This window comes from Myotis yumanensis, unplaced genomic scaffold, assembly GCF_028538775.1.
Source record: "Myotis yumanensis isolate MYYU_CA2020_CCGP unplaced genomic scaffold, mMyoYum1.0.hap1 SCAF_9, whole genome shotgun sequence".
NCBI classification, from domain to species: domain Eukaryota; kingdom Metazoa; phylum Chordata; class Mammalia; order Chiroptera; family Vespertilionidae; genus Myotis; species Myotis yumanensis.
This window is the reverse complement of record NW_027223760.1, coordinates 28661498-28682376: the sequence shown is the minus strand read 5'-3', so window position 1 is coordinate 28682376 and position 20879 is coordinate 28661498. Positions and strand designations below refer to the sequence as shown.

The window sequence follows — 20879 nt, the reverse complement described above, 5'->3', positions numbered from 1 at the left end:
TTACAACAGTAGGGGCAGTCATGGATACTCTTAAATAATACTTTTGCTTATCCGTTCATCCAATGCACTTCCAGCCAACACTACGTAGGAGGGAGGGAAAAGCTGCTTACACATAGCCAGGAGCTAGAATCATTTAAGCTAAATTAAGAGGGGGTATATAACTTTGTCCTCTTTTTAAAAAAATTGAGAGGTTATGAGATTTGGCAACAATCAGAGGAATGGCCTATTTCCCTCATCAGGTTGTCAGAACGTGAAGAAGTCTCAATTAGTTTCAAGGAAAACATAACAACTCAGTGTAGGTGCCGCACGAAGGGTGGATGCGAGAAAGGCCTGGTGACTGAAATTCCAGTGCAACCCCTTTGCCAGCACTCCTGTCAGCCCTTCGTCCCAGGGCTACTCATGTTGCATTATTTAGTTTTCATGTGATTTTTTTTTACTGGTGGTTTCGATTCTAAGCTTTCTGCATTGAAGCCATTGATTTTTCTACTTTGAATAATTTGTAAAGCCCTGAATAAAGAGGATTTCAGGATTTCTCATGGAACTTTTAGAGGAACATATCATTTGTCCTTGAATCTATGACCACAGATTGATTTTTAAGAGGCCTCTTTATTCCATGCAGCAGAAACACTGCTGAAGAAACTGACAGAATTGTGTTATCACTTTCAGTGTTATCATATGGAAACTGGGGAAGCTTTTAGGTATTTGACTCTTATCATAACTTTTATCATATTTTACAGTCACACATACATGAAACATATGGGCTAATGAATATCCCTAAAGTTTCTTCATGTTCAGAGTCTGACTCTTTTGTGATTTCTTCTGAACTCAGAGCTGTTAATGTCCATATTTCTCCATACAGTGTTGCCAATACAGTATTTCTTAAAAGAATCTACAAAAGCACTAAAATTCTTTGGTGCTGAAGAATCACAAAGAGCAATCACAAAGAGCTAGAGTACCCCCATTTTTTGCAACCACTGGGTTCCTAGTGTTACAGGATTCCAGGGCAGGAGGAATAGGGAAACTGAGGCAGGAAACTTAAAACCAGGCCAAGCAGTGGGGACAATTTGCCTGCAAATAACAAGCCATTATCTTCCCCAAACCAAGGACACTTGAGAGCGAATGGATGGTTAAAAGCCTCCCTAAGGAAAGAATGCAGGGAAGGAGCGGGGAGGGGAAAGGGGAAAAGGGCAATCTTATTTTTTACTCCCTAACAGAAAAGCCAGCAGCCTCTGGCTTTGGCAAGATAAAGGTGCCAGGTGCTTCCAATGACCACAAAAAAAGCAGAGACGGGGCCTTGAGACTTAATCTATACCAAGATAGTCAGTAAAAGAATCTTTGAAACCTATAGACAGGAGGGTGTATAACTCCTCGAAACAGCACTAGGCATTCACTTTTCTGGGAAAAGCCCATCTGTGCTCCAAGCCGGATGCAATAAAATAGATTTGCTTGCTGTGCTTTTTAAATAAAGGTGCATGGTTTAATTGCTTTAACAAATTGGCTTTGCACAATGCAGTCAAGGTCTCTGGTATAAATTCATTTACTTGAGAAGGCAAGAATCGAGTTTGGGGACAGACGGCCCTCTCCCGCCGACTCAGGGGCTGTTTGGTAACACCTTTTCTGGGTGCTCTGGGGTGCCTCTAACACCAGGAGTTAAAAGAGTGCACCACTATTTTCTCTGGGATTTTCTTCCAAGCAGCTGTCAGTCATTCTGCAACATTTGGCGGTGATGTTTTTTCTATCTTCATAGTTTAGGCCAGTGATGGCAAACCTTTTGAGCTCGGCCTGTCAGCATTTTGAAAAACCCTAACTTAACTCTGGTGCCATGTCACATATAGAAATTTTTTGATATTTGCAACCATAGTAAAACAAAGATTTATATTTTTGATATTTATTTTATATATTTAAATACCACTTAACAAAGAAAAATCAACCAAAAAAATGAGTTCGCGTGTCACCTCTGACACGGGTGTCACAGGTTCACCATCACTGGTTTAGGCAATGCCAACTGTGGCCTGGTCATCAGCAATCCTTTGATGCTACTGATTAGACCATATCATCTAACATGAAGACATTAAAATTTGCACCTTAGAACCAATCAAATACAGTATTTGGTTACTGAACTCTCTGAGCTCAAAATTTACTTCCTAAGTCTCTTCTCAATTTTCATCTCAACAGAGAATTGAAACCCAGAGGATTTCTAAAGCAGCTTCTTGGAAGACATCTTGGACTATGTCTGGGTTCTTCTCAGGAGATTCCATCCCCATATTTGTTATCCGAAATCTGAAGAAGATATTCACTCATTTGGGTAAGTCTTGGGCTACCTGTGGATAATTCACTGTGTAGTGGGAAATCATGAAGTAAGATACCTCTTGTTAATGAAAGGAACATTCAAACCTGTAAAGAATTTTTGTGAGTTTATTTGAGCCAAACTGTTGGCAATTGCCGGGAATCAGCATTTCAATGTACTGAGATAATGCTCCAGAGAATGGTGGTTTTTCACCTTTTTTTAGACATTATAATCAAAGAAGGAGACGTGGGTTAATGAAATCCATTGGTGATAGATTAGGGAGGCGGGAGAAAGCAAAGCAGGGAAGTCTCTGGGATTGGATAAAAAGTAAAATGATAGACAGGTGCTTCTTTTACATAGGTGGGCACAGGATAGTTAACAGTCAACAATTAGCATGATAACAATAAAGATGAGGGAATTTGTGGTCTGTGCCCTGGCACCATTTGTTGTGCCCTGAGGGGTCCGGAAAAAGGGAAGTTACAAGTTACCCTAACATTCCACAGGTATGTTATCTTAGACACAAAAAGACAATAGGCTCAGTACAGATAGAAAATTGGCCCTAACTAGTTTAGCTCAGTGGATAGAGCATCAGACCAAAGGGTCCCAGGTTTGATTCCCGTTAAAGGCATGTGCTGGGTTGTGGGCTCTATCCCCAGTGGGTGGCGAGCGGGAGGCAGCCAATCAATGACTCTCTCTCATCATTGATGTTCCGGTCCCTCTCTCTCCCTTCCTCTCTGAAATCAATAAAAATATATTTTAAATGAAAGAAAGGAAGGGGAGAGAAAGAGAGAGAGAGAGAGAGAGAGAGAAGGAAGGAAAGAAAGAAAGAAAGCAAGCAATTAGGAAAGTTGTTCTTTGTCAGGGAAGATCCTGGCCTAGGACATGAGTACCCACTATAAACTGCTTTTTAATTACAAGGTTTTCATTTCAGACCATCCTTCGTGGTTACTTTAGGTCTGTGGTTGCAAGGCTGCCAGCCAGGCCGGCCTTCCCTGAGTTAGTCAGGTTAGCATGTGGGCCCTTTTTCTCCACACTCTCCAGAGCTTGGTAAGGTATAGAAGGGGAAATGGGTTTGATAGTTCAAATGGATAACCAGATAAGTTTAATTCTTGACTCCCCACCCCAAGAGAGGAGGCGCCTGTATAAGGTGCTCAATTGAGGTACAATGAACAACAAATGCAATGGTAGGCACAGAGAAATTGGACAGCAAACAAAACAAAGTCTACTTCATTATTCCTTCAGTCGCTCAATCAGACAATCAAAGCCTCTGATAAATGCAAACTTTAGTGTTTCCTCTAATTTTGACCCACATCCATCTTGCATCAAACTGACAGGTGGCTGCCCCATAATTCCACGGTAACTATTCTTTCTTCCAAACCTTACTCTTTGATGTTTTAAGAATAAAAGGGTAGAATAGCATATGATCACATATTTTCCCCCATCCCTTACCTATATTAACAAAAATGTCTTAGGGTAAATTATTATACCAGAATGCACAGTGTATCTATTTTTACTCACCTGTAGCTTTAAAATTCTTTAAAATCAGGATTTTGAGAATTTTAGTGACATTGCAAGCTTTCCACCAAATTAAATGTACATCACAATACATTGCAGATCCTCCACTACAGGACAATGAGGCTTAAATTAATGGGCATTGAGGTTATTCATCCAAACAGCTGAAAAATTGCCCTGGTTTAATGCTGAAAGACCTTGATGGGAATCCTTTTATTTAGTTATTGCTTCTAGAAATGACCAAGTATTGAAAAAATTAGGCACTTTGTTATTTTTTCCTTTGCCAGCCCAGAAACTAGGTTACTGCTTCACAAATTCCAAATCAGAAATACCAACTCATGTATTTCTGTGTGTTTTTGTTTTGTTTTGTTTTGTTTTGTTTTTAAAGAAATGCTTCTTGCTTCGCTTCATTGCAGTTGTGAACATCCCTGGTGCTGTGCTGGATACAGGCCACCTCTGTAGCCTGCTGAACAAATGATTAGACACAGCAGAGGGTATTCTGGGTTTGCTGTGAAGTGAGCCCCCTGCTCACAGTGCCAGTTAAAAGCCTGAAATTTCTGGGTTCTGCTTTCCTGAACTCTGGCCACTTGATGTTAACTTGTTAAAGCCTGTGTTCATGTCATTTCATTGCTTTGGGGGGGTCTAGCCAGACTCCCCTGCTAGTTATCTACTTGGCTCACCTTTTCTGCCCCTGGGGGCATCTCTTTGAAGTCATCTCCTTGTAGCTTCTCCCAAAATCTTGTCTTTCCCCTCGAAGTCCTTTATGTTTTGTTCTATAATGTCGAAGCATCCTAAAATAGTTAAACCGGCTCTTGGCCTGTTTATGTGTCTTTGAAGCCATCGTGAATAGCCCAGTCTCTACTTTCCATCTGAAATTTTAAAATACCCCATGAGCAGTCATGGGTTTTTATTTATTTAGGTTTCTTATTTCAGCTGTAGTAGACATGGAAACTAGAGGCAGGGATCTCCGTTCCGACTGGCTGCGGAGGCTGCAACTGGAGCAGGAATGTGGGTGGTACCCCTGAAAGGAAGGCACGGACATGCACTTGGTCATTCAGACACTCGGGGCATGCACCAGCTTGGAGGATCTTAGATACCAACTTGTATTGACTTGGAAAGCTACGGTTGACCCCTCAGTGAGTTGAGGAAATCCCAGCAGGTAATCGATGCAAGTAGTCGGTCATTCCAACCACTTCTATGGCAGAGATAAAGACAATGTCTTTCCCAAACTGTTAAATAATGAGCAAATCAACAAAGGAAATTTGATCAATATCCCCATATACAAAAGTAGTCTGGAGGTGCATAATTATGATCCCATCAACCTAGAGAATCTACTCAATAAGATTACAGAGTTCTTGGCAAGCATTTTTACCCAGTGGTTTTTTTTGCAGTAATCAGCCTGTTCATTTGATACCAGAGAGACGGCTGGACAAAGATACTTGAGACGATCTCCTAGGGGTTATTTGCCAACTGCTGGGTTCTGTGTGCACAGACTTACAGTCAAGAAATTAAATTCCTTTGATAAGAGCAAAGAAATAAAAAGGCTCCTAGAGTAAATACGCACACTAAGAACTCATATCTAAATCCTGCAAGGCTGGCTCAGTTCGTATGTTACCCCCTTCTATCACCTACACTACTCTTTAAGTGGGGAGGGGAAGCATTTATTACTTTAGTTTATGTGAAAACGGTAATTCTAATAGGAAATCAAGGGAAGCCATTTAAAAATCAAAGTTAATGCTAGCAAGATGATCTACTGCATCCCCCCCAATAGAAGCTAATGAAACATTGTGAATTTATTGTGGCAGAAAGACAGTGGCTGCTGGCAATTACACTGATGAGCAGAAATCCTCACAAGTGGGTACTTTAAAGCAATTATTTTCCATTTGCTTCTAAAAAACCCTCCGAGCACAACTAAGCTTTGATTACCTAGCATCTGAAAATATACATTCTCAGAGGGATATTTGCAGTGATTATTTTAGTGGAAAGAAAGTAAACAGCTACCATTTGTGAAAGCGCAGTTGTGAGCCTCTTTAGAGTTTAAAATATGAATTGTGCAAAAGATGAAGCTCTGACTTAATGGACTAGCACATTATTGCATTATGTTCCCAACTGGAAAGAGTCAAGAATTTATTGGGTTCCCAAGGATCAAAAAGCTGTTTGAACTGCATTCTTTCAAGGAAACACTTCTTCAAACTCGAAAGCCAATGTCCTTTTTGTTAACAAACTCTCTAGCCCCAAGCCTAAACTTCCTTCCTCCTTTTTCTCCTGGACCCCAGATTTATGAAGAGTGGTGACAAAGAATGACAGACAGTATAGAGCTCATCTGGTGCAAACATTGATCCTTCAAGAGAGGGAAATCAAAGGTCATCCAAAGAGGAAAGCAGGTGGAGAGAGTGTTTGATTGATTTTCAAATACAGAAACTTTGAGGGTTCTTATAAAGGATATTTTGCCCTTTTTAATTAAATTATATGGGTGCACAGTAGCCACATTTAAAAAGGAGTGAGGCCCTGGCGAGTGTGGTTAGAGCATCAGCCCCATGGAGCAAAGACTTGTGTGTTCAATTCTTGGTCAAGGGTATGTACTTGGGTTGCAGGTTTGATCCTTGGTTCTAGCTGGGGGCATGTGCAGGAGGCACCCATCTTTCTCTCACATAGATGTTTCTCTCTCTTCCTCTCTCTCCTCACTCCTTCCCTTCCACTCTCTCTAAAAATTAATGAAAAAAAAAAACATCCTTGGGTAGGATTAATAATTTTATAAAAAAGGAGTGAGGGATGTGGACCAAACCAAAGTTAAAGGCTATAAGAAACAAGTGTTCACATTTGTACACTCAGTTTTATAGTGCTGGGTCTGGAGATGGTGGGCGTAAATACAGGTGAACATAATCTACTTTTTCACTTGTCTTGGACATAATTTTTTCCAAAATGGGGAAAATATTAAAGAAAATGCAGTGGATGCAGTTCAAAAGCTGAGATTAAGACAAGAGAAGTGAAGGTGCCCTGGATTGTGTAACCAAAAGTTACCAAAACCATAGTCACCATTTCATAACCATTATCCTTGCTAGGCCCATTACAATTTAACCTGTGCCAACACAACTGTGTGGATTGTGATGCTGGCCCTACAAAAGGGGTCACTTGCCCAAGTCTCATAACTAACAAATCATGAAGCTTGACTAGATGCTAAGGATTTGTGTTTTGTTCTTAATGTAAAAATAATAAATGTTCATTTTGGAGAAAGTAGAAGGTAGAAGAAATATTCAAACTATTTAAAAATCATAACATCAATTCCTAGAAAAATTGTTAAAATGTTATAATTTGTTGACTTTTCTACATATTGCTTTGCATACTGGATACCATTTGTGTTCTGCTTTAAAATGTTATGATAAAAAAATAAAATGTTATAAGTATATTCCATAATCCTTAAAAACTACACATGGATATCATCCTATATAATAAAAAGGTAATATTCAAATTGACCCTAACAGCAGAACAACTGGGAATGACTGGTCACTATGACACACACTGACCACCAGGGGGCAGACGCTCAAATGCAAGAGCTGCCCCCTGGTGGTCAGTGTGCTCCCACAGGGGGAGCTCTGCTCAGCCACAAGCCAGGCTGACTGCTGCCAGCACAGCGGTGGTAGTGGGAACCTCTCCCGGCTCCTCAGCAGCACTAAGGATGTCCAACTGCAGCTTAGGCCTGCTCCTCGCTGGCAAGTGGACATCCCCAGAGGGCTCCCAGGCTGCCAGAGGGATGTCTGACTGCCAGCTTAGGCCCAATCCCCCGAGGAGTGGGCCTAAGCCAGCAGGTGGACATCCCCTGAGGGGTCCCAAACTGCGAGAGGGCACAGGCCGGGCTGAGGGACCACCCCCCCCTCCCCCCGAGTGCACAAATTTTTGTGCACCGGGCCTCTAGTATTCTATAACTGTACATTATTTCAAATATACTATTTCTTGATTTGTATTCCCTCATGGTTGAGCACTTAGAAAGTCTTTTTTTTCCCAATTATTAATTTTCTTTATAAAGGTCAGAAATTAAGTTTCTGGCCTTAAAGTTATAAACATCTCTAAAACTCTTTACTCACATTCCCAAATTCCTATCTTGAAAGGTTGAAAAATTTTTCACTTTCAGCAGTGTCTGGAGTGTCCATCTCAGTATAGTTGCCAACACTGAGTATCCCCTTTGAAGAACCTTTTCATATTTAATTAATACAATTTATATCTCATTTGCATTTGTAAGTTTTCATTATGAAATAAGCCAACTACTTTTCCAATGTTCACTAGTTATTTGTATTGTCTCTGGTGAAGCAAGCATGCATGGTCTTTGTGTGTTTGTTTATTGGTGTCTCGGGGTTTTTCTCATTGATTTTTAAGAGCACGTCTGTTGTGCTTAGTGATGGAACCCAAGCATTGTACGGGACCAAATAAAATTAATTGAATTACTTTTTTAAAAATCAATATTATTAAGCATTTTCATATTTGTTGTAATGATTTTTCTTTGCCACCTTTTAATTTAATGTGCACAGTTTAAATTCCTGAAAGTAATTGAATCTCTGTCTTTTCTTTTGCAAATTCTTCCATTTGATTTACGTATAGAAGGTCCTGCCCAACATAGAGCTCAGAGAAACCAATTCTCTGTTTCCTTCTAAATGTTTCTATGCCTTAATATTTATGAGTAAATAATTATCTAGAATTTCTTTTAATATGGGATAAGAGTTGAAGCAACACTTTTATTTAAAAGTAAATGACTTAAAGCCACTTATTAAATAATTCTTTCTCTCACCAAAGATTTTTTAATAGATCATTTCCAAACATTTCATTCATATATGTACTAAAAATATTTTTTCTGTACTTTTAATCTTTCTAAGATGTTTATGACTGTATCACATTGAGTACCGTTATAGCTTTTTACTAATATTTTGCAGCAATAATTTAGCTCATCATCTTTTTCACATTAAAACAGAGTTTTTAGGCCAGTATGCCACAAGCTTTTTTAAACATGCAATATTTGACTATTTAGTCAGGTGCACTGACCTATTTTCCCTTAGATTGTCAGGAGAAAAATGACAACAGCCAATACAATAGTCATCTTGTATGACTGAATCAAAATTATACCTATTTTTGGTCAGATCAGCAAAAAGTAGAATATATTTTTTGATGTGCTGCTGACTTTTAGTGATTAGTTTATGTGTACCATGAGATGCAAAAGGTTACAAATCACTTCATTAAGAATATATTCTTGCCCTGGACAGTGTAGTTCACTTGGTTGGAGAATCGTCCCATACACTGAAAGGTAGCTGGTTTGATTTTAGAGAGACAGGGGAGAGAGAAACATTGATGTAAGAGGGAAACATTGATAGGTTGCCCCTCCCCCACACACACACACACACACTCCCCAACCTGGGACTGAACCCAAAACCTGGGCATGTTCCCCGACCAGGAATCAAAACCTGCGACCTTTCAGTGCAAGGGATGATGCTCAACCTACTGAGCCACACCAGCCAGGGCTATGCTTACATATTTTTAAATTTATCTCTTTCAAACATTATCCACTTCCAACTAAACAAGATAGGATTCAGTGACATAGCTCTGTAAAATCCTTCCCTGTTCCTTCTGCTTTAGTTAAATCACTGTGACAATTCATCTCTCTATTACTTTTGTAGCTACAAACTGCATATTTAAAATTTTATTTCTTATTCAAACAACCAGAGATTTTCTCTGGATTTCTTACTTTGCACAGTAAAGGGTTTAGTGTCCCCATCTATTTTATCACCTATCTTCCTTCTACTAGATCTGAACTTCCTTCATCTGCACATTTATGTTATATGATCTGATAAAACATGTTCTTGTTCTGCAATCATAGGTGCATAGACTTTGACTAACTCAGAATGTGATTCCAAAAGACTCGGAAACTATGACTGTTTCAACTATCTATCCCCCCCCCAGATAAAAAATCAAGTGGAATGTTATACCCTAAAGCTTTCACTCCGGAGAATGATGTAGTAAGTCCTCTCTCACCAGGGAGAGTGACCTCAACAGCACCACTTAGACAGCAATGTGAGTGCCTCATGTTTAGAGACCTAGCGGGCTGGTGTCTGACTTCTACCAAGAAATTCTAAAGATGAATAGATAGGGTTGCTGGCTGCTTTGATGAAGAAACAAATGAGAGTTGGCTGTGCTGGGATGGGTCAGCATTCTCAGAATTTGCTGGGACATGAGTATATCCTGTGGAAAAGAAAGAGAAAGCAAGAGACTGAGACACACACACACACAGAGAATATGAATCAGATATTGTTTGATGTAAAAGGCCTAAGGAAGAATTAAGTAACCAACAGAAATGGAGATCTATTGGCCACTCTCCACAGAACCTCAGCTGAAAGGTCCCCAGTGATGGAGAGAATCTCTGAAAAAGCCACGGAAAAGCATCCTTCAAGAGGAGAAAGGAGCTTTCATCACCTGCCACGTCTAGATAGCATGAGATCTGGATCACGTCCTCACCAGAGGGGGGTTTCCTGCCCCTTCCCTCTTCTTCCTCTCATTTTCTGATCTTTGACAGGTAGAAACCAGTTATCAAGATAAGAAAGAGAGACTATATTATCAGAAGAAAAAGAAGAAGCCTTAGCATTAGAGCAAAATAAAATTTTGAATATTATATGAAATTGCACTTTTAAATACTGACTCTATGTCTTGTGATTTACAGAAAAACCCTGCTTCCCATAAAAGTGATGGCAAGCTGCCAGACTCTTCATCCAGGGAGGGGGAGAACTAACTCTAAAAAGCAGTTTCAATGGAAAGGGGAAAAAAAAGTTGTCATTTTATGAATTCTTTCTGTAAGTTCTATTTGTTCAAAACCAATGATTGTTTAATGGTTAAAACTCAGATGAGAGGTTGGAGTAAATTACTTTTCCAGCCAAATTCAACCCTACAGTTCTGTCTCTCATTGTTAAATCTATCCTTTATTTACATATTATTTCAAGGGTAAAGATAGGACTGAACATAAGAAATAAATGTAATTTGGAAGGTTGAATGTAAATATGTTTCAATTGAATCAAAATTGCTTCCTATGTTTCCATTCAAATTACCTTAGCTTCATGTCTAATATTTTTCAGATGACTAAGGATTCTTAGCTTCCATATTCTTTGAAAAATTTTTGATTCATATAAAAACCAATGCTGGAAATTCACTAGTGACATTAACTTTTTAAAAAAAAAAAATCCTCATTGCATTTCTATTTTGTTACAAATATTTGGCCCTTTTAATTTCTTTCATAATCTTTTATTTTAAAAGCACATATAAAGGCTTTTAAATCCACATATAATTGTCCAAGTCCATTATGTCCCTCAATCAATAGAGTCTAGAGGAAAGTATATTATATGGTGTAACCGAGACTTACTGTCCCTAGTGAATAGATGACCATTTGTTGGTTGGAGTCACAGTGGCAGTAAAATGACAATCAAAAATCCCATTTCCTTTTTATGTTCCTATAGTTTATAGAATCATTATCCTCTGGCCCTCTGAACAGCCCTTCCCTATCCTACCCTTAGTAGTTCATACTCTGTGCTTTTCAAAAAGGATTTAAGGCACCTTAAAATAAAATGCATATATACAACAAAGTTCAGGGAAAAAATAACTTATCAAAGCTATAAGGAAGAGTAGGAGAAAGCAAAAATGCTAAGCATGAGGGATGATATAATTATTGTGATTGCCTCTTCAATTTTGCTCTGAGTTCCCTCAGGGGCAAAAACAAATACACAAATACCAGTGAGTTGAGTACTTCTAGTTATTTGTTGGATGAAAGCAAACCAATTTTAAGAGAGAAAAAGAGACAGACAGAAAGTCAGCGGGAGAGAAAGGAAATGGGGACATGCATTTCTTCCCAGGTAATAAATTATAAATGAACTCACCAAATGAGACTGTGTACGGAGAATAACAGGCAATGTGTCTTTGACCCAAATGATCTACCAAATACAGACAAAAACAGAGACATAACATTTAAATTTAATCTAATGAAGGTGGTTGTTGGGGAGATAAGTTAATGTGAAACAGTTATGTCATTTCCTAGTGCTCTGCCCTAATTCAAGGTGTAGATTACCCGAGAAGTGAGTAGATACCATGTTTCACTTAATAAGGCACTGATCTCTGTAGGGCTTAAAGCAGGAGTTGGTTGGCAGGAGGGTTGAGGTCACATTATTTGTTCCAGGGGAGCCATATGTTCAATACCACATCGGTGGGGGATGCTAACACTATGGGTCCATGGACCATGCTTTCAGACACCTCGCCTGGATAGTGAGTGTCCACCATACATATAAGTGGAAGTTCTACCATCTTTTATGTGTCTCTTAAAATATATTGATTTCTTTCTAAACTTTAGGTCAATAAAGTTTCATTGTCTGACAACAGGAACATATGTTTCCAACTCTCCTCTGAGAAAGCTTGTAATTTGAAGTCTCTCAAAATGAAAAGCCTTCTTTCAGGAGCAAGTTTATGTCTATTCAAACTTTGGAAGCATAAACAGAAATTATAAATATTTTTCAAGTGTGCTGGTCTTTCTCTAAGTTAAAAAAAAACAACTCCTTAGCTCTTTGGTATTTCAGCATTTCAAGACTTTTAAAGTCAAACTTCCAAGGTAACCTGCTTTATTTAAAAAAAATTCGTTTGTTTTAAAGTTTTGCGATCATGCTAATGTATTTTAAAAATCAATTAAACTTAATCTAAACATCTCAAGAGAGAGGAAAGTTTGCTCCTTTTTCATCTAAAACCACAGACACGACGCCCTTGGTAAATGTATTTTCATGCTGTGCTGGGAATATGTAATGTCCAGGCAACTGCTTAAATGTCACCCCGCAAAGTGCAAATGCAGCATATAGTTTGGAGGAACAAATGTTTGAAAGGCTAATACGGCAGGATTAATGGTGAACCACAGTTATACACAACAATGTTATTATGACAAGAAAGGATGCTAGCCAGATGAACTTGCAGGAAAACTTGGTTGGAGAGATGCTTGGTACAAATGGAATGTAGTAATTAAAAAAATTAATCCAAGTCCAGAAAAGTGTTTTACACTAAACTTTAAAAGGAGGTCATGATCATGTTTTGACAGCTGAAAAGAATCAGATAAGACCACATTGTTTACTAGCTCTAATACAACCTCAGCTGTCTAAATAGTTCCAAAAGGGACAGGAAAGTAAAAATGCAAGCTCACCAAATAGGGTCATCCTAACAAATGAAGACAATGAAACCAATGAAATCGGTAAAGCATTTCATTCTAATAAAGTCAAACTCTTCCCATAAGCAAAAAAGTCATTTTCCCCCAATAAATGTCTTCTCTGACCATCTTTGCTTGTGTCACCTGACTTAGATATCTGAGTCATCATTCACAAGTCTATCTCCCACTTAATAAATTCCCAAGCAGGTGCTGAATCCTTATTCAATACACTGAACTATAAGTACTAAGGAAAAACCAAAATTCATTACAATGCACATTTGTACACCAAATAGCAACCTGGGTGGGTAACGGCAACGTTGGGAGTGCCGTTACATGGAACAAATGCATGAGCAGTGGCAAACCAACAGACTGAAGTTAAACATACAAAACATAGCTGTTATAACCTAGGATTACAGGTTATCTTTTTATATTTTCCAAAAAAAAAATCTATAATGAGAATTTATTGTTTTGTATGAAAGAGAATATATTAAATATTACAATACAGTTGGGGGAAGAAAAATAAATATGCATAAAATGAGTCAAGAAAAACATTCAAAAGTAGTATATAAATGTGTGAAAAAGAACATGCTATCAAATTAATTTAAAATTAGTAAGGAAGAAATAGCCAACAGGCTGAAGTTGGAGCGGGATGGCTTCCTGAGGGAAGTGCCTTTCTTTAAACAAAGTTATCCTGCAGGAGAGCATGAGACATTTGAGAGTACCAGAAAAGCTGGAGCAGATATATCATGAGTTTGTAAAGATGCTGAGTCTGCAAAAGATGAGAGACAATTGCAAGAACATGTAGGAAAAAATGACATTTTTTTCAAAAGTAGTTAGGTGGCAGGAAAAGCTTTGTGCTTGGAATTAAATGACCTAGAATTTTGTGTTGGTCCTCTCTCTTTCTTGACTCGGTAATTCACAGGACTTCTCCGAGTCTCAATTTCCACATCTGAAAAATGATAAGATAATTATACAGAGCCTTCCACCTTCCATTTTTACCCTAAAGGTCAAATGAGGTATGATGTTTCTGAATAGGAAACAGCAGTTAGTATAAAAATAACCCTATGACAAATTTTAAGTGCTCCAAGTCTAATCTACTCACTAATTTAAAAGAGCTATAGAGACAAAGTCTCTTTCTGTAGAAGTAAATTATGTATAGGGTTCCATAGTTTGGGTCCTCCTTACCACTTCCCCAAAAGATTAATAACCAAAAGAGGAAGGAACAGTTATTCCAAGTCTGAAAAATGAGTCCGGGCTTTACTGGCAGCACCAAGGAGCTTGCTTAAGAATAGGCTGGATTATGTCCAGCTGGTATTTTGTTGCCATTGAAGAAGCCTATCTTAGACCTCTAATATTTAATAATTAGGTACATTAACATATTTAAAGTGATTTGCAGATGTAATTAAGAGAAAAAGTAAACAGAGGAATCCAAACCAGAGATGAGGCAGGAAGTGAGACTAGACAATAGGAGGTGGTTGGGAGGAAGGCTTTTCCTTTTTTTTATTTTAAAGCTTCCATTTTTTACATGTGTTCATGTAATTTTTTAAAATGAAAAAATCATCCTCAAAATGTAATGATAAATAAAATTGAGAAGATGTACATAAAACAGAGGACACATTATTTGGTGGAAGAACTCACAATGCAAACATCTCCTACTCCGGCTTCAACTTCTACCTGGGGCTGAAAACATCTTTACTTCCCCTGACTGCATTATATTTATAAAATGGCCAAGAGCCTTCCCCTGTCCAGTAGCTATAACCATTTCAGTGACTTTTCGGTTCAATTTTTCTGGCTCTCTTAAAAAGCCTTTTCTGATGAAAAGAAGTCTGGGCCAGACCTAAGTAGAGGAGTGTCTGATTGCCTCTCTCGACTGCACAGTCATCACCGAGCATCCCCTTGAAGCCCATTTCTCCTGCTTAAGTACCTTCTAATTTACTTCATCCCGACCTGGCTGGAATGAGGGTATCCCTTGAGATGACAATTATCTTTGATTTTTTGCTCTTCACTTCCTTTTTCTGAACTATAGCAGGTCCTCAATAACATCATTTCATTTGTTGTCATTTCACTTAGTCCCAGAACCTATTGATGACATCAGGTGAGGACTTGCTGTACTTAGTGACCAGAGCAACTGAGGCTACTTATCCTCCACTTCTAGAGTGGCACTTGAGTGACTACGTGGGAGTCCGGACAAGTTCAAAGACCCTGTCTAGACATGATTCTAAAATGAGAAAAAGAGGAGTAAGTCTGTGACCCTAACTTAGATTTGTGTCGGTCTGGTGAATGTGATGTTCTGAATCAGAGAGGACAACTGAGAATCCATTCAAGAACACATTGAAATCCCCAGTCATGTCAATGGAATAGAGCCCAACCCTCCACCTCCCCCATTTGGCAGCTGGAGAGCTAGTTTGGATCCAGATAATCTCTTTCAGCTTCAAATTATAGCCTGGAAGCTGGAGAAACTGGGGCAGACTTCATGCATCATTGAAAGGCCTGTTGTCCTCTCACCTATTTGTAAATGCTATAAAGCAAATAGTGCTGTCCCTACTTCACCTGCAAACTCCTTCACAATAGATTATATTGCTGTGTGGGACAATGCATCACTGGACAACATGTAATGTGGTAGAAACAAGAGGGAACCAGGTCATCCAACATTTCCTGTAAATTATCGGGTAATAAGTAGTTTAGGCTTTTCAGGACACATACACTCTCCTTTGAATATTTTTCTACGTTTGTCTGTTTACAACTCTTTAAAAATGTAAAAACCATTCTTAGATAACCATAGTTTGCCAACTCCTGGTCTAAGCACATTAGTTAAAAGACAAAGATTATCAGATTGAATGGAAGACACAAAACCCAATATATTGTATCTACTTTAAATGTAATAATATAGAAAGTTAAAAGTAAGATTATTTTATAAGATATGTCATGTAAATACAAAGGAAATGAAGCTGGAGTGTCATAGCAATATATGAAAAACTAGACTTTAAAAAAACATAAAAATTACCTGGGTTAAAAATAGATATTACAAAATTATCAAAGAATCAATTCAGCAAGAATGCATAACAATTTTAATTGTGAATGAACCTAACAACAGAACATTCAGATTCATGAAACAAAAACTGATAGAACTGAAAGGAGAAAATAATAAATCCAGGAGTATAGAACAAGTAGAAAGAAAATCAGAATTAACATTTGTAGAGGACCGCCCCCCCCCCCAAAAAAATAAAAGACTAGATATTCTTCTCAATTTCACCAAAACAGACTTGTCTTTTAAATTAAACAAATTTGAAAGAATTGAAATCATACAAAGTATATTCTCTAACCACAATGGAATTAAACTAGAAATTAATCACAGAAAGATATCAGCAAAGTCTTCAAATATTTGGAAATGAAACATTATCTTTTTAAATAATTTATAAGTGAAAGAGAAATTCTCAAGATAATTGTATTAGTCTGCTCAGGCTGTTATAACAAAACTAGAGGCCTGATGCACGAAATTCATGCAAGGGGCTCGGCCCTCGCAGCCCCAGCTTCATCCAGAAGGTCGTCTGGAAGGTGTAATTAGCATATTATGCTTTTATTATTATAGATATACTGGATGGCTTAAACAATAGACATTTATTTCTCACAGTTCTGGAGGCTGAGAAGTCCAATATCAAGGTGCCAACAGATTTAGTTCATGGTAAGAACCCTCTTTCTCACCTGCCTTACCACTGTGTCATCATATGGTAGAGAGAGAGAGAGAGCTCTGGTCTCTTCTTCTCCTTATAAAGGCAACAATCCTATCTTAGAGGCTTCAACCTCATGAATTTATCTAAACCTAATTACTCCCAATGGTCCCACTTCAAATATCACTACATTGGGATTAGGGATTCAACATACAAACTTGGGCAGGCTACAAACATTCAATCCATAGGAGAAAGTTAGAAACTATTTAGAACTGAGTGAAAATGTAAATATATCAAAATCTGTAGAAGTTGCTAAAACAATATTTGAAAGAGTATTTATAACATTAAATGTACATATTAGTGAAGAAGGTTCTAAAAGTGATAAAAGAAGCATCTACATTAGAAACTAGAAAAATAAAAACAAAATCAAAGTAACCAGGACAAAAGAAATTTAAAGACAAGAGCAAAAATATATGAAAATGAAAAAAGATAAACAATAGAGAAAGCCACTAAAACCAAAAACAGGTGACTTGAAAAGGTCAGTAAATCTAATAAACCTCTAATCAGACTGATTGTGCAAATGTAAATTCATCCTATTTTCTGACTTACAGGAGGGATCCTTTGTGACCTTAGAACTTTGGACTTTATGTCTATAACTCTCTACTTCCATCTAATGTCAGAGTATAGACAATGCAGAAAGTTTCTTCTTTTTTAAATATATATTTGTATTGACTTTAGAGAGAGAGGATGGCAGGAGAGAGAGTTGGAAACATTAATGATGAGAATCATTGACTGGCTGCCTCTTGCATGCCTCCCTACTGGGGATCGAGCTCACAACCCGGGCATGTGCCCTGACCGGGAATCAAACCATGACCTCCTGGTTCATAGGTCGATGCTCAACCACCGAGGCAAGCTGACTGGGCAGAAAGTTTCTCTTAAAAAGGGAAATTTCACCTTCAAAGTCTAAATTTTAATATAGCTTTATGGCTGCTCATGACACACAAGCAACAAAGTCTTCAGTAACTTTCCTTTTTAAGACAAAAAGCTGCATCATAAGTTAATCACTTGCGGGTGAAGGGTGACCTGTTGATAAGCCACATCTTAACTCTGGTTGGTGTCTACACTGGAGCATTCTCCAGCTTCTAACTCGCCCTGGCCTCCTCCCAGAATCAATGGCTTTACTTCTCAAAACATGTCCTCAGTAACTGCACTGCAATAAGGTCAACCTGAAAAACAAAACTTATTTGGCCAATACTCCTTTGCTCTAGAATAAGCCTTTCAATATCCCTTGATATGTTTTTAAACTTGCCCTTTTTTCAGCTTTTCCAAGCCCAAGACATCTGTATCTGATGTAACATCTCCAGTCATTGGCAGCTATGTAGACCTACGCCCTCAAAGAAATTTGCAATTAAGTGGGAGGGACTCAAAATAAATACATAAAAGAGAGCAAGCAATCTAGGGCCAAAGTGATGCTAAGATTCCTGTGCTCAGAAGATAGTCAGAAATAGAACTAGTCACTTAATTAGATATTTTAATAGAATTATTGTACCATGTAAGCTAATATGCTAATATTATTTCTCAACCTAGAAAAGTTCGTCTTATAATCCACAAACTTGCTTTGCAAAAAAAAAGTCATTTATAAGACTGGAAAGGAAAAAAAGTGAGGTTAACAAAAACCATTACTCATCCTTTTGTACCTGTTGTTCTCTTGCTGACCAATTTTTTGGGAATTATAAAATTATTGATTTAGAGTGCAGGAGCCCGAGCCGCGCAGATCGGCGATGGTGGCGGCGGCGCTCCGCAGCTCGCAGCTCGGAGTTGGATGGACAGGGCACTACGAACGGAGAGGAGCAGTTTGTAAACATCGATTTGAATGATGACAACATTTGCAGTGTTTGTAAACTGGGGACAGACAGAGAAACCCTCTCCTTCTGCCACGTTTGTTTTGAGCTGAACATTGAAGGAATACTAAAATCTAATCTCTTGCACACCACATCATTAAGGGGCCATAAAGACTGCTTCGAAAAATACCATTTGATTGCAAACCAGGATTGTCCTCGATCTAAGCTTTCAAAAAATACTTATTATGAAGACGTTAAAGCCATTTTGAGTAAGAAGATAAACTGGATTGTACAGTACGCACAAAATAAGGATGTGGATTCGGATTCGGAATGTTCTAAACCTCCCCAGCATCACCTGTTTAATTTCAGGCATAAGCCGGATAAAAAGCTACTCCCACAGTTTGACTCCCAAGTACCAAAGTATTCTGCAAAATGGCTAGATGGAAGTACGGGTGGCCTCTCGGACTGTACACAAAGAATACTGCAGCAGAGGGAAAACTCAGACTTCGGGCTTGCTATGTTACAAGGGTCAGGTGCCACTTTGTGCCACAATAGTGTATTGTGGCCTCCTAGTCACAACCAGACACAGAAGAAAGAAGAGACCATCTCTAATCCAGAGGCTAGTGTCCAGACGCAGCAGCCACATCACAGCAGGGAGGAATTGAATTCGATGGCTTCTGGTGAGGTAAAGCAACTGAATGCAAAGCTCCAACAGCGAATACAGGAAGTTTTTGAAGAGTTAACACGCCAAGTGCAAGAAAAAGATTCTCTGGCCTCAGAGCTCCTTGTCCGCCACGACGCCATCGAACAGCTTCTCAAGAACTATTCCAAGTTACCATGTCTGCAAGTGGGGCGAATGGGAATGAAGTCCCACCTGACATGAGCAACAGAACGAAACTTACACTCACTTCCTGTGCCCCACCACTTCCTGGTCTGCCAGGCTTGCAATTTGGTCATTAAGTTTGCAGAACCTGAAGGCAGTATTGAACATTTTCGTAAGATAAAGCGGATCGTCACACTCTAGTCTTCTACGGTTCATCATTTTGGTTTACCTGGGGAATTTTTTTCCCCATAATTACTAAGTGGCCCTCCCTAACTTTTACCACATGTGACTATTTAAATATACTGTTACAGTGTGATTTTATGAAACATAGTTTAATGTAATTCACCTCTCAAACCAATAGAAGGTTAACAAACACCTTAGATTAGTCTGAACTACTAAAGATAAAAATTTTAAGAAGGAAGTTAAATTCATAATATCACCTCTTATTTATTATGAGCAATATTTTAATATGAAAATTTTATATATAAAAAATGCTATTTTAGGTATGTTTCCATTCTCTTTATAAATATGTATTTGAATGGCTCTGTGTATTATATTTACACTTTCATGTGTGAATATCTTATGCATGTTTCAGATCTTACTGCATTTTATTCTCTTACTACACTGCTTTTCCAACTGTTACCTTGTTTTCCAAAGATAAATGTATTTTTGGAGTAGAAATCTATCTAGTTGAATTGTTTGACTTCTGATAACTCTTATAAAGAGGAATTAATACCTTTTTAAAGCAAATAATAAAATATATAATTTTTTCTAACAAAAAAAAATATTGATTTACTGGTAGTTCTTCAACACCATAACAGTGCTGTTTTCCCTTATGGATCCAAAAATTACTGTGTCTCTTATAATGAGAAAGGGCACTGGTGCTTTCCTTCCCTCTCTTGGGTATAATCAATAATATATAAATGCTTAAGAAATGCAGAGTGACATTCCTCTGAGCAGGACCCACCAGTGCCTGAATATGGACCAAATCCATTTACACAGTGCCTACATCTGCGGTTACTAGCAGATGGATGGATTTGGAGTGGGAGGAGGAGGGGAGCTGTGCACACAGTGGATCTAATGGTCCGCTGAGAAGTCAGGCTTAATCTCTTGGCCAAATCATTCCCGACCAGTTTTGCAGTTTGTATACAAAATGAGTGATTTTGAACCTTGCTTTCTTCATTTAATAGCCTTTTGGACCTGTGCCATTTCAGTACATATAGAAATGCCTTATTAAGCAAAATGATCCAGCACATTCTTTTATATGGACTTGCCTTAGCTTGTTCCACAGGTTTAACTGCTATATTTTAATATCTGGGTGTTTGTTTTGCTGTCCTAGCTTTTTAAGTCAAATGCATATCTCATTAACTCTTATTTTTTTCTTCTTCAACAATTAAGGCATTTATGACTATGAATTTGCCTTTGATTTCTTTCATGTTTCTATATTGTAGCCTCATTGCCAATAAATAAGCTATTCTGAAATTTAAGTTTTGATTGTTTCTTCTTTGACTCGAAAACTATTTTTAAAAAGTTTTATATCTCCCAA

The 20879-nt window shown here is 38.1% G+C and overlaps 1 protein-coding gene across 1 annotated transcript in view; it reads left to right on the top strand.

Moving 5' to 3' along the window:
* Positions 1–19393, top strand: part of LOC139015965 (protein EURL homolog) — a 90987-nt gene extending 71594 nt beyond the window's left edge. Inside the window, exons 3-5 of the mRNA XM_070423520.1 lie at positions 2176–2305; positions 16591–16683; positions 18420–19393. Coding sequence (XP_070279621.1) covers positions 2176–2305; positions 16591–16683; positions 18420–19393 — 1197 coding nt within the window. The remainder of the gene's footprint in view (positions 1–2175; positions 2306–16590; positions 16684–18419) is intronic.
* The last annotated feature ends 1486 nt before the right edge of the window (positions 19394–20879 follow it).